This window comes from Psittacula echo, assembly GCF_963264785.1.
Source record: "Psittacula echo genome assembly, chromosome: 1".
Lineage (NCBI taxonomy): Eukaryota > Metazoa > Chordata > Aves > Psittaciformes > Psittacidae > Psittacula > Psittacula echo.
In genome coordinates, this window is record NC_137735.1 from 51,895,408 (window position 1) to 51,910,228 (window position 14,821).

The following is a 14,821-nucleotide window of genomic DNA, read 5'->3' on the forward strand; positions in this document are numbered from 1 at the left end:
CAGCACAGCAGCCCCCTTACTGGAACCTGGGACCGGGGCGGCAGCCGGGGAGCACCACCCCTTCCCGGCTCGCCCTCGCGTTCACAGGTGCGCCTTGAGTTACTTGTATGTAACGCACAGAAGGGAGAAAGCGTGCATTTCCCTGTTAAAAGTGAATCAATAACTTAACCGGGGCCGCCTCGGAGCGCCACTTTAGAGCCTTCCCTGCTCTGTCCCGCTGTTCTGTCCCGTCCTGTCGCTGTTGGGCCGGGCTGGGCAGGGCTGGGGGAGGAGCGGCGGGAGACGGAAGTGAAAACAAGATCGGGGAGACGGAGCCGTCGCCTCCCAGACGCGCAGCGGGTGTCTTCGCTTCTCCGCGCCGCACAGCGCCGACGGGGTGAGTGGCGGCCCGGCTGCGACGGGGGTAGGTGGGAGGAATAAGGAGTCAGCAGGTTGGACGGGGTTTCTACAGCCCCACGGTGCTTATCTCAATTTACTTTCTTTTTAATGCAATTTCTTTTAAAGCGGGTTTGTCGCGGGCTGGAGCTGTCGGTGGAGTGCCGCGGGCAGCGCCCGGTCCCGGGGGCAGCGGCTCGGAATCCCGCGGGGACCTCTGTCCTGCGGCCGTGGGGCACCTGTGTGGTTCATTGCTCTGGGCCGAATAGGCTGGGGCTCTGGGGTGCCCTGCTCCACAGGCTTTGTGACACGACGGGGTGCCAGCGGGGCTATGGGGCGCTTTGGACCGAGACCAGCGCTGTGTGGGGCTCTCTGATCTCCAGCCTGCGGTGGCCGTGAGGCTTCTCGTCCCGGAGCGCTTAGAGAGAGTTCGGTGGAGAAGCTGTGCGAAGGGAGTGCCGAAGGGTACGGGGTTTTGTGCTGGCGCTACTCCTCCTCGGGGGTAGAGGGGCCCGCTGACCGCTTCTGGGATCTTCTGGCCACTCCTGGGCCCCTGCAGCTCAGTGCTCTGACGGGCAGTGGTGCAGGCGAGCGTTTCTGCCTGCGTTTTGAAATTCCCCCTTCCAGAAGGAGATCCCCCAAGCGTTTGATCATCTAAATGAAAGTTGCACAACTTCACCCTTGTCTGGTTGGTTTGCGCAATGCAAGTGGGGTTGGTGGGTTTGCAATGCTTTCTTTTGAGGTGTTGCTTTAGCGTGTTTTAAGAAGTCTGTTAAATTAAACTTTGAGTGGGTCTCTTTTGTCTGCCATGCCCTCTCTGGTGCGTGTTTAAGCCTGGAGATGCAGGCATGGCAGAATCGAGGGATTAGAAAGGAAAGATGAGTGATGCTGAGTGTGATGCGTGGTATTTCAGCCTGCAGTCTTTTCCCTTCTGTTTGTAGTTGCTACAAGTGGAAAAGAGCAGTAGTATTTTCTAATGGAGTTTAATCTTTTCCTAGGTCTGTTATTGTAACTAGCTATTAATTAAAAAAAGAGAAAAAGCTGCACAAGTGCTTCAGTTTCAGCTGCTAGGTAAAGCTTTCTGCCCGTGCCAATGAACTGCTTGTGTGCTGGTCACTAGCTGTGGTTTGCTTTTCTCCAGTCTCTAATTTATAGCGACCTGTCACCGCGGTGGATTTCATTTAGAGGGAATGAAAAGAATTCGTGTTTTTATATGGAAAGAAATCTGTGATTAATTAAAGTCCTCTTTTTATAAGGGATTTGGTGCACAGAGCAATTAAATGACTTGTAGCCTAGCTTTAGTGTTGAGCGAGCCCCCTAGGAGTCCTAGCTGAAACTTGGTGGAGGCTTTTTGTTTCTTTTCTTCCTCTTCAGCCACATAAAAGCTCAGCAGTGTGTGTTTCCCCTCTGTACATTGGTGCTTGTTGAGACTTTTAGAGGTGGGTTTATTGGGCGCCTAGGGTCAGAGCTGTCCTTTTGCTGGATGCCAACATGCATGTCAGGAACTGGCTGGGTACCCACTCCGAATTCAGTTTCCTAATATATATATATATATATATATATATATATTGCTCTGCCCAATGTCAGCAGCTGTGTTCTGGTTACCTGCATGGCCATTGATGTGAAAGAAGTTTACCGTTTGATTTGGAATCTTGTCTGAGCAGTGGATCTCTCTTACTCCTGGATTTCTCTGGGGGTGACATTAAGTGTGCATCCCTGCACTGACAGAGGCTGCATGACAGACCTGCTCTGATGGTCTGTGAGGGTGGGCCCAGTGGGGTTTGCAGCCTGCTTGCTTCTGCTTGAATAAGGTCCACCTTAAATGTCCCTATATGAGTATGGAATCAGGCTGTGCCTCGGTGTAGTCTTACACCAGCCCGCCCTGGTGTGCTCCTGCCTGGCTGCAACCATACAAAAATAGACAACATCCACTACCTAAGATGTCATTGTAACATTACTTATCTGAGGTGAAACTGAAGCCCTTATCTTTGGCGCTGAACGGCAATTAAGTGCCTCAGTCGCCTTTTAAAGGTAGTTTAAAAGGAGGGAGATGCCTGGGTTTTGCTTCCTCAATATTGAGTTGTGGCTGTGGGTATTTCACTTTAGTTCATGGCTTTCATTTGAGGGTTGGTTTTAAGATCCGTTTTGTCTGTTACATTGTTCTACCAATATGAAGCTAATGCTATAAAAATAAAGAAGTCACAGGGCTTTTATTTTCTTCTGATTAACTTCAAAACTGCGATGTTTTGAAACTGTCAGTACATAATGTGTTTAGAGACAAGCTTCGAGCTGATGACATAGAAGCATATGATATTAATTTTGTTAGAAATGAATGTGCCAGTAGTGCTAATTTCTTCCGTACTTGGATTTGAGGGATACTATCAATTCATGCTTGTCTCAACATTGAACTTTTTTAACATGAGCTTCAATGCTGGGGGTCCCGCCACTTTCCCCCCCATGTTAGTGAGAAGTAGCTGTCAAGATGTCTGGTGCTGGGAAGTTCTCAAAGTCCCAAGTCCATGTTACGTTCCCTAGTTACATTGCTTCCTAAACTATGGAGGAAAACAACGTATGAGGAATAAGCACAAGTAATCACCAACCTGATGCGTATTTATTGGCTGGTTTTATACTATGCAGGGGAAAAGATAAAGAAAGAAGGCTTTCAAAGTGGTAGGCAGTGCCTTTTGTTTTTTTAGTCTTTAATTTAAAACTCTAATCCGCTTCCACAGGCATCAGTTCTTTGGATTTGATCCTTGAAAACTAAACAACATGAGCAACTACAGCGTGTCTTTGGTCGGCCCGGCTCCTTGGGGTTTCAGGCTTCAAGGGGGCAAGGATTTCAACGTGCCTCTATCTATCTCTCGGGTAAGTGCATGTGTCTCTTTGCCTGCATGTGGGTATCTGTTATGCTGTGACCAACCTGCAACCTTCACATGTAAGTATGCAAAACCATTAGAGTTGCTAGGGCTCAGCTTGCCCTGTGGCATGGAGGGCTGGTTGGGGGGGGGGGTGGGGGTGGGGAGAGGGAAGACGCTGGGAAAATAAATCAGTGTTGTCCGAAGGCTCCAGCAAAATTATTTTAGGAAGGATGTGTTTGCTCGAAATGGTCATTTTATCTGCATTTATTTACGCAACAAGAAAAGAAGCCACCCTTTAATTCCCACCCAGAAAACACTGATGCAGAGGCTGGAGGCTGGCAGGAAACAGGCAATTTTCTGTGCAGGGCTGAGTCTGTGCAGTTCAGATAGGAGGCAGCGGGGAAAAATCACTCAGGTTACCCTTGTTTATTCAGCAGCTCTTAGAAGCTTGAGGATCTCCTGGTGTCTGTGCTTGCAAATCCCACTATTTACAATAAAAAGGCACTTAAATGGCAGTAGCTGTAAATAGCAGTCCATCAGTATGTGCCTGAGTGAACGTGACAGTTTCTCATGAGTGTTTTATAGTGTATGTGTTCTGAACTGGTATTCAAAGGATTTGAGGAACTAAATCAAAACAAATGTGATTTTTGTACCCGGGCACTATCTAAATAGTTTCCTACTTTAAAGCCACCTTTTCAAGGAAGGCTGGTCTTTCAGTACAGGCTGAGTTTCAAAGCCTTCCTCATATGAAATATGGGGACAAACAGTATTGAATTTATAGGATCATTGGAAATCTCTGGGTAGAGAAACTGGTTCCTGATGGCTCCGTACTCTGGCACCTTTAAATTTGGTTTGCAGTGTGGAAGCATTTATGTACAATGGCCTCTTGTCTGTTGACAGCTCTCCTCTCCCTCCTGCATATTCGTGTAGTTTAGTGACAAAGATGAATTATTTTTACACCTGTTGGAACTGCAGAATTGATACTGCCCTGGAAGATGGAGCAGGTTTCTATTTGGGTTTATGCATCATGGGAATATTTTTAGCTAGCCTCAACTAGTGATTCAAACCCTGCCAGTTCATTTAAACTTAGCTTATTCTATCTGCTGGTGGATTATGCTGGTGAAGTTAAAATACGGTTTGGCTGTGCAGAATTACTTTTACATGGCTAAAATGAACTGGAGAGCTGTAGAAATACCTGTGTACAGATGAGTACAGATGATATCTGAGCCAGAAGGGGGTTGAGAAGCAGTTTATTCCCAAATTCCAGGGATTTTCAAGCTAAACTGTAATTCAGTTTCATGTTCAGTAGCTGGTTACTCCTACAGTAATGAGAAATTTGAACTAGGGTTACGTATAATGCTCTTCTGATTTGATGGTAGAAGTGCTGTCATAACAAGGATTTGAAAAAGCATAGGCTCCTGCCTACATAGGGTATTCGTACATGGTACTGATGAGCAGTTAAGTGCTTGGAGGTGGTAAACCCTAGTAAACAGCTAGTTTTAGGGAAGGGGAGGACTTTTTTCGTAGGAGCCTTTGCAGTCCTGGAGATCTACCATACAGTCCCACTGTTAAGCAGCCTTCCTCTAAAGAGGAAACATATGTTGAAATTAGTCTAGACTACTACCTTATTGCAGGAATCAAATATGCTGTCGCATGGAGTAGCCTAGTGGAATTGGCCTAAGTAGCTACATATAAAAGCCTCAGTTATGGGATTCCCTGATGACAAATGTCAGCGCCCGCAAAAGCAGAATGTAATGAAAGATGTGGACTGGGGTGATTTTAGGACTTTAATTTGTGCATAGAATGGGAAAGCACAATAACCAATTCAGCTATTGTACCTTAGCACTGCTCCACAGCTGAACTGTTTCTTCTTACTTGCAGTTATGTGTGTAAGAGTATGCAAATATTAGACTGCCAAAAAAATGGTGCGTGTTTTGTTTTCTCTCCTTTGGATTAAAAAAGTGCTTAGTTCTGGTATGCCAATCCAGCTTTGGCCTGATAGCTGGAAGAATTCAATGCTGCGTTCCTGGTATGCTAGAACAGTGCGTACCATTCACACCCCTCCAGCCCTTCTTTTCCTGATGAAGCATAAATGACTTCCTGTGTCCGAAGGCTGCTAATTAAATTATTCTAGCAAAACAGTAATGAGAAAGCAGAATTATGTTCTTTGGCAAGGAGAACTTCTTTGGTTTTGTTTTGTTTTGTTTTTAGTTTGTCCTCTAGATGCTGAGGATGAATCTGGCTGCACTGCTGAGGGCTAATTTCCTGCTTTAGTTTAAACTCCTTGAAATTAAGTTCAAATAAAGTACAATGTACGAAGCACAGAAAATAAACAGCTTTAGAAACCCTTGTATCTGAAAAGCTAATCACTTTTTACTAATGATTTGAACAATTTAAGGCCTCATGTGATTCTTTGGAGAAAGCTTTTAGTAAGTTAGGTAGCTTTGTACAGAATGCAGTTTTAATGAGTGTATCCCTTGTTGCCTCTGTAAGGTAAACCAAGCCTGGTTTGTGTTCTTCAGTTGAAATTCTTAATGTTAGCTAAAGTGTAGCAGGTTAACATTAACACAGGAGTAGCAGTAGGATTTGATTTTTTCATGAGCTAGTATACTGTAGACTGGTTGCAGTATAACCAATAGCAACAGCTATTGCAGGGTTGAGTCAGTCACTTTATATAGCTCTCTTTGTGCTTTATAGTTGCTGTGTATACTTATACAGCTGTACACATTTCATGGTAAGTAATATATGTGATGTTGGGTATATAGCCTTATAGTTAGTGACATAAATCTGCACAACAAAAATGCCTGCAGTGCCTTTTATATATACTTGAATCTGGTTGGACTTCAGCAGGGTGGCTTTTCACAGTCCTTCTCCTTACCTTGCAAAGGCACGCGTCTGAGCCCTGCAGAGCCATTATGCAGGTCAGGAATTCAACACTGGGAAGCTGATGTGGGGTGGAAGTGATGATGGTAGTGTGGTGGTGGGTATGGATCTGACTGAAGAGGGGTCAGTGGGAAGGAAGCTGCCCTGAATGTAAAAAAAATTACATATTTACTCTTCAACCAGGAATAAAGGGTGGGCTGAGGTAGTAGATCTATATCTTTTATTGATAGCTAGGTGTTAAAGTAGCTCAGGCCACCACATATAACTCTACTGTAGGGCTTCCAGGTAGTTTATTCTGTAGTGGTACTTGTAGAATGGGAGATTGTGCAGTCTCTGAACAGTACTTGTCTCTGGTTTATGGCAGCATTTACCACTAGAAACAAGGAAATACTGAAGTGAAACCTTGATTTGAGCAGTAATGTAGCCTGTGTACAATATATACCCTTCCACCTAATGCAAATACATGGGATGTTTTCCTTCATTTGAAAGTTACTTTTTTGTTTAATCCTCGTGGCAACTCTAGTCAACTTCCTTCAGAAAATGTTTTGCTATATGTCTTTCTCCTCATGCAAGAATGAAATGGAATGTGTCTTCTTGAAATACTTGACCTGACTGACAGCTCTGTTTTTTCTACTGCAACTTCTTTGAGTGTATTTTCCCCCAGCTTCTTCTTGCTTCACTGGTCACTTTGCCTCCTAAAGCAACAACAAAAAACCCAACCCAACCAACTAACCAAAACCCAAAGAAACAAAAAAAACCCAAACAACAAAAAAACAAACCAAATAAAAACCCACCCTGGAAAACAAACAAAAATCCCAAACCTTAGGAATGATCCTTTCTTTTTGCAATTTTTAAGTTTTCAGTATTTCATCTTTTTCAAGTGTTTTTTCTGTGGTGGTGTTGCAAGATTATAGTTGATGGGAGGCTCACAATGATGAATGTCAGCAAGCAGAACCACCAAGGAGTAGGTGGAAGAGCAGCCAGCCCACCTTGGGATGAAGTAGGGAGCACATTGCATTCAGCTATCAGTCAATGCATCAACTGCTTGGTATTCATCCCATGTGAACATATTGAAGTATCTTCATGGTGGTATCAGGACGTCACTGTCAGAGAAGTTGCCTCCTTTTATCTCCTGCTTTCCTTCCTTCCTGCCCATGTACATACATAGTTACCCAGCAAACTGTGCCAATGGGTGGAGCATGTATGACTGGTTTTGCATAGTGTTTGCTTATTCAGGGGTTTGGCCTTGGCCACCTTAATGTTTGGAAGCAAGCTGTTTTAAAGGTATTAACGTGTGCAAATAATGTCAATGAGAAGATAATAAAGGAAAATGGTGCATTGAATGTACCTAGAGCATGTCAGCTTTGATTGACTGGAGTCTGGCTGAGACCGTTGCCCTTGTGTTTGCATGAATTTTTTTATTAAGCCAAGTGTGTAATTTTGGGTAAAATCATGGGGTTTTTTGTAAGTGTGAAATAAGGTATTGAAGGGGGGAAGGGGAGGGTGAGAACGGATTGCGGAAATGGTCTTTCAAGCAGGCATGTGAAATAGGAGAGAAAAACTGGAACAACTGGTGGCCTGGCCAGTGATGATTGTGTCAGTAACTTTATGCTCCATCCTGGACGCTACTGACTAAGCTCTAACTGGCAGCTGCTGCCACTGCTGTGCTGGTTTGATCTGCTACCGAGTTGTGATGGTTTGCACAAAATACAGCTGAAGATGTATTCCACTACTGCAACTTCCTGGCACAGGGTCAAAGGTACCGGCAGTAGTCATAGCACCTACCTGCTGATCCTGCTCCTAGGTCAATAAATGCTGTGTTTTACGGGAGCCATCAGTGCTTATGAAATAAATGGGATTAGCCAAGGCATACATGAAGAAGTGTTACTCTGCTCTGTTTAATTCTGTTTACAAGATGTGGTTTACTGCAAAAATACTGAGAATGACAAATGGGCTACCAGTGCCAAAGTCTGCATCCTCTCTGCACCAGGTCCTGAAGGAGCAGAGTTTTTTCTTTGAGAACCATGTGGAATATGGACAATTGTAAAGCTCACAGATGCACAAGTGGTTTGAGTGTTTTCTTGAAGTCCTCAGAGTGCTAGTCAGTGCTTCAGAGCTTGTGTAGTTGCCTGCAAGCAGCATCCTTCTTTAGTTTAACTTGAAGATGGAACGAGAGATCAGTTGGCACATTGTTTCCTGACTGCCTCTTTTCTCACCACTGGTTAACCTCTTGTGCTGAAGGATAGGAAGAAGGGCTGTGTTTCCCCAGACCATTTGTTTCCCTTCGCTTGTCTATTCTGCTATGCAGTTTAAAGCAAGACAGATCATCACTGGAATGAGGGTGGGAAAAAGAGGGGGAGGTACGGGGGAGAAGAGGCTGAAGAAAAGTGTCTGCATTTCATCTGTTCATGATTTTATTTGTCAGAGAACCTCCTCAGACCATGGAGGAAGCTAACTTATTTTAAAATAGTTCCTCTACTGATGTCATTGCCCCAAAAGTGAATCTGGCTGTACTGGGGGGGGAAAGGAACCAAAGAGTTTGTAGCTGAAGGGTATTTGATTAGATGTGTGAACATGTTCTTTTTACATTAAAAAATGCTTGTAACTCTTTTTTTCCCCTTGGAAGTGACTGTTTAGTTACAGTATGAGAAGGACAAGCTAAATACTTCATGATGGAAAAACTAAAGTATTTGTTTGCAGTGTCTGCTTCTCAAAGACAGATGTAGTGGAAAAAATAAACTCTGATTAGATGTTCAGAGCAGATGCAAAATTGGCAGTTCTTCCAGAGGCCAAAAAGCAGGACCATTTATTGAATAGTAACTGCAAAGAAATTAGGCATGTTTTCTTTGCGAGTATCTGGCCCTAGAGGCCTGACAGCTTCTGTCAACTTCCCCACCGTTTGGAGATGCTATTTTTAGTGTAACTATTTTTCTCATTATTCATTGGCTGATGGCTATCAGAAGGCATTGTGAGAAGAGACATGGTGTTGAAAGGTTTGATTGTTTGCCTTTGGTATGGAGCCAGGAGATAACATTGTTGGCTTTTTTTTTTTCCCTCATTTGTTTTGACTTTTTAAGAATAGATTTCATGTGTTATCAATATAAGGGAAAGTGTGAGAGAAAACTCTCTTGTGTGCCTAAAGCAGTGAAAATATGGGAAAGGTGATATTCCTCCTGCCAGTGGTCAAAAAGAAGAAAAATGGAGGCTGAGGCTTGTTTGAACAGATATGAGAAGTAGAAGTACATTTACTTCCATAGGTGGCTCTTACAAGAATAGAGTTGGAAGAAAAAGATGCCACTCAGAAGGCCAGTGTTACATGAGGCTTCGAATGACTCAAGTCTTCAGAGAAGTAAAAGTAGGGAAAATATGACAAAAGTATCTGTTTAGGTTCCCTAACAATAAGAAGTCCTCAAGCTGAATTTGTGAAGAGCTGTGCTATCTCTTCTTGGAAGAGTTGACATGAGTGGAAGAAAAGGTCTATGAACTTTGGGCACAGAGTCCTTTGAGGGCTTCAGTTACCATGTTGACATGTATTGCGTTTAGGAGTTGCCGTGCTTTGCCTTTCTTGTGTTTAGAAGCTTATAGTTTCCTGCTGCTCTGATGTGTGCTGCTGAAGGCAGAGCTGATAGGTAAGAGGTTGAGTGTCACTAACTTTGCTAGTCTGGTTTAAATGCAGACAAGCTATTGCTGTAGATATGATAGCAGGTGATTGTGAGCTGTATGTGTCAAGATTAGGGCTATGACGGTTTTAGCAGACAAGTTTGCTGGTAGATCAGGTTTGTGATTTCATTTGCTTCTATGAACTGATCTTGAAAGGGTTTTCTTCGTGAGTGTAGTCACACTAGTAATGCTGTGCTGTGGCAGTTCAGTCCTGTCTTCTGAAAAGGAGGGAAAAAAAAGCCAGAAGGCATTAGAAGCTTGTGCTGTGATTGTGCTGCAAGAGCAGCCTCTCTAATTACTTGCTTAAAACTAAATAAACAGGGAAATGGAGTTCAGGGAAGAGTAGGAATGGGCAACAGAGGAAGAGAGAAACAAAATGTGGATGCTGTTTAGTTTTGGTACAGCTGTGAGTAGGGGCAGGTGCCATCTGTGACTGACTGCTACTGAAGCACAGGCCAGCTGCAAATGCCCATGGCCACTAACCACTTCAGCAGAACAGACCTAAGGTTTCAAGTTTGGGAATGCAAGCCACCCTTAACGGACAGGCTGTAAAAGCCTGATTTTAATGACTCGCGTAACACTGCATGAGGGTATTCCCATCCTCTTTTTTCCATTTCTCAGCTTCGCTCATCACTTGCCTTTCAACACTGTCAGTTAATGAGATGGTGTTCCACACACAGTAGCTTTTCATCTTTTGTCACTTTGTGACACCAGTGCAGTTCCCACCACACAGTTCTTTGTGTATGCTGGCCCAAGTAGAGAGGTAGTAGGGAGGCAAACTAACATGTTACAAATTGAAGACTGTATCATGATGCACACCCTCAAAGCAAATGAATAAGTGCTACACCAATGGAATAAACTGTGTATCAAAACTACTGAGTAAGCAGCCGCAGAGCACAAAGAGACTTCTGCTGTTAGTCACTTTATTTTTACTTAACAGGGAAAATAGTAGTCTTCAGTGTTTTATGATACAGAAAACTTGGAGTGAAATTAATAATTCTGTGCAGCCTGGTGGCTTCTGCCTGTACACTATTAAGCTTCAAGGTGTACCAAGTGTTGAGTCCCCACTTAAAATGGGAAGATGCTATGCATCACTTGAGATTGGTGTTTCTTTTAGTGTAGACCAGAAAATTTCAAATGGAATAGTTCATAATATTTTTTTATTGTGGATTATTATTACAGCTTTTGTATTCTGAGTTAGTCTTGCATTAGAAGCCTCAGCTTAAACAGCTAAGCTTAGTAAAAGCAAGAGAAAATGTCATGTATGTAGTTGAAAGTATGAACTCTTGCAATTGCTGTCAGCTGTGCTTGTAACAAAGCCCTGAAGTAAAATGTAATGCCTTGTGTGAAGTCCCATAGGATAAGAAGTGGATCTTGCCAGGTCTTTAGTAGTCCTGTTGGAAAGGTCAAATGGTTTGCATGTTAACTGGATATGAAAGAAGTTTGACTTACCCTGGCCTATATTAAGGGATGACCTAATGCGGTATCTAGTTCTTTCCCTAACAAGTGATTGAACAATCTGAAGTACTTAACACAGGAAGGTACCAGAAACATTTATTTTGTGTTAATTATTTCATAGCTCTGGAAGGTTTGAATAGTTATTTATATGCTAGATCTGGATTAATGTAGAGTCCATAAATTTCAGAAAGGTAGAACTCCCTGGTTTTTAAGCTTTTGTGTTTATGAATGTAATTGGATTCTCGGTATATGTTTTTACACCCAAAATCTATTAAACCTGTGCAGAAATTGACTGAAGTGTGTCTCTTAAGTATGGTGTCATATTGGTTATGATAGCATTTGAGATTTTTAACAAGGAGTTCTGTCGAGTGAAGGCAGAATGCTGTAAATACGAAACTATCTGGTGCAAACTCTAGCTATAGAACATTTTTTGTTTAGAACCCTTAAAAGAAAGGCAGCTTTGCTGTGCAAATATTCCCTCTGCCAGACGGAGCAGCCTATTCTCAAAGTTTTTACTATTATGTGTTATTAAAGCTTTTTCTTCCTAATGTACATCTGATACATGACAAGCCAGGCATAGTTTCTAGTCCGGTGCTGCTAGTAAGTGAAACTTTTCTTATCAAGTAAGAGGTAAGAACTGTTGGGTTTTTTTGGGGAGGGAGGGTGAGGACTTCTTGCCAGCGATTTCTGCCTCTTCTCTTTTTGGTTCTAGGCTTATCCTGGTGTTGTGAAAGACACGGAAAGGTAGACTAATGGAATTGTTTGCTTCCAAGTTGCTCATGTGTCTCAGCAATTCCTTCTATGCTGTTCTGGTTTTCTTCACCATATGCCTTTAAAAGGAAAAGCCAACAAAAAAAAACCAAACCAACAAGCAGTGGAGATCTACAAGCCAGAGAGCTTGTGGAAGTTAGGTTGGGCTTGCTTTTATTAGATCAGTAGGGAAATGGAAGGCCTGTATAGCTTGAAGACATCTTGGTAAATTCCCTTGTTTCCTCCTGGCTTTCTGCAGCATCTGGTCTGGTCACAGTGTTTTGAGTCCAGACTGAGTAAGAGTGTTCTCTGCTTAGTGTCTAAGGTGGTTTGCTAGCAATTATTCAGGAATGAAAAGGCATCCCCCCAAATATGTATTCTGACAAGCAGAATATAATCCAACCTCAGAGGACAGTTAGCTGGTACTTTGCAAAGGGCTTTTTATGGCTTGATCAAGTGCAATGTAGATAGTGATCAGGGGATGCAATCAACCTTGCAAAGGAAGCAGTAGTGGTTGGAGAGTAGGCAGCATTGCATCCTATCTGGCAGCCTGAGTTCTTGTTCTTTTTAAATTTTTTCTTAATGCACAGAGGGGAGTGTGTGTGATGGTGGTGGTGGGGGGAACCCAAAACACTGGTAGTTCACTAAAATGGCAATAAGCTCCATAAGAAAAACTAATGCTTTTCTTGTGCATGAATTAGCAACCACCCTTCTGTCAGTGGTAGTCACTGGCTGAAGAAGGCTGGCAGAAGAAAATGTCAGAGCTCAAAGTAACTCTATGGATGAAACTCTTTCTCTCAGTGCCCTAAGCAGGAATAGTAGGTGGGACTGGTGCAGCTCGCTTAGCCCAACAGGAGCTGGGGCTGCTGTCACAATGGTAGGGGCACATACCTGGGGACAGTACAATTTGGAGTACCAAAGCCAGACTTGCTAGGACGTGTCTGTCAATGTACTAAGCTGTGAAAACTGCCACTGAATGTTTATTAAATTACAGCTTTTGTCAGCTATGGATGCAGTCTATTCTCTCCACTTTCCAGTTGTCGTATTTTGGCAACTGGCTATAAGCAAAAGTCACTGTAGCAGGGGCTGACATGAATTTCCTTTGAAAGCATACTCAATTTGTAAACTAAATTATCTTGCTATTGTGCAGAGTGAGCATAAAGTTCATAAATAAATGAGCATAAGTAAATGCAAAGAACCCAAGCCTTGGCGCTGCAAAAACGCTTGCAGAAGTATAATTTTAGGCATACAAATTGCATCCGTGAGTTGACTCTTGCTTAAGGCTCAGCCTATGGAGATGTACATTGCTGCTTAGCATCCTGCAGTGCTGGGTCTTCAGACTGTTGTTACCAGAAGGAAAGAAGCACTGACTTGCTTGGAGGAGACCTTTCCCAGCCAACTTTCTGTTTTCTCTCAAAGGTGCATTAGCCAGCGACTGTTAGCCATAACACCTTGAGATGCGCACTTAGATCTTGGAGACTTGCCAGTATCTGTCTGTTCCAGAGGGAACGTGATACTCTTGGGCCGGTCAAGTGTCTAATCTGCGAGAGCGTTTTCTTCCATTGACACATCTACACTTGAACTTTAAAATGTAGAAACTGCTGATTATTAAAACTTCAAATGATGTTTATTTGTTTTGATACCTGACCTGATGAAAACTGTTGTTGCAGTTGACAGCCCAGATCAGTTTATAGCTCTGTGCTGAATGGTGTGGAATTAAATAACTGGAAATTGCTCACAGGAAACTCTGATTACAGCAGTTGAAGTAAGGGTTTAGGGCAAACCAGTCAGTGTTGATGCTTTACTTTGTAAACTCCTGCTGTTAGAGAAGGCTAAACTACTGGATTTCTTTCGCCCTGCTTCCTCCTTGCAAGTGTAAGCACAATTTTGGCATGGTGATGGAGGCAGTGTAAGTACATGGTTCTGGATGCTTTAGCCATTGACGTCAACTGGCTCCTGACCTCATCAGCAGGACGGAGTGCCTCGAGTGCTTTTAGTAACACTGAATGCCTCCTCCTGTCACTCACTTGCCATGTGCGCAACTCTGTACTTGGTTTTATTGCATATCCCAATCCACGCCTGTTCAGTTAGCTCAGTGATTCCCATTCCTGCTCTCTGACTTCTGTTGCTCTCTTTAGCAAAGAACGTATCCCCAGGGTACCAAATGATGATTTGTAGAGATTCTCCTGTTCTGCTTTGCTCTGCTGATGATTGCCTTGTATAAGTCACCTTTTGTCCTGCAGCGTGGACTTTTTCCCTTGAAAGAAACTTCTGTAGGAATATGGGGAGAGGTGAGACCTCACAAGGGGGAATCCCTCATGGAAAAAAAATATTATTCAGAATGAGGGGGTAAAGATAAGCTTTGTGGAATGTGTAGCTGCTGTGCTTCAGAGGGGTGCCATGCAAATAGTTTAGACTTAGATGCAATGACGTTTATGTAATATTAGTATCAATTCTGGGAAATGTAATACATAACAATAGGCATTAAGAGTTAGGAAATACCTAAGATTGCTAACCACTCAAGTTGATTCAAGAGTTGGTTTTCTAGTGCCGTTTTTTTGAGTTTATGCCAAATAGATTTGAGTCTTTCAATTTGTCACCTGTTTTAGCATAAAGAGGAAGGTAGTTTTGCAAGAACATTATTTGTACTGGCTTCAGTTTCCCTCCCCTTGCTTTCCTTAGCCCGAGGATGTCTTTCTTACTGCTGAAATAAGTCTACCAGGTGTTTTTTGCTGTTAGTTATGATTTAAGAGGAATGCTGTTCAGAAACCATTATTAGTTGTGCCATTAACAGAGCTTAGGGTTCAAAGAAGTGTATGATGGGATAAGAATGAAGG

The 14,821-nt window shown here is 43.0% G+C and overlaps 1 protein-coding gene across 4 annotated transcripts in view; it reads left to right on the forward strand.

The window, feature by feature from the left end:
* Positions 1 to 321: 321 nt before the first annotated feature.
* The window catches only part of PDLIM5 (PDZ and LIM domain 5), a 122,673-nt gene continuing 108,173 nt past the window's right edge, over positions 322 to 14,821 (forward strand). For all 4 annotated transcript variants that reach the window (XM_080622033.1, XM_080622034.1, XM_080622035.1 and 1 more), the window contains exons 1-2: positions 322 to 376; positions 3,105 to 3,240. In XM_080622033.1, coding sequence (XP_080478159.1) covers positions 3,145 to 3,240 — 96 coding nt within the window. In that variant the 5' untranslated portion in view covers positions 322 to 376; positions 3,105 to 3,144. The remainder of the gene's footprint in view (positions 377 to 3,104; positions 3,241 to 14,821) is intronic.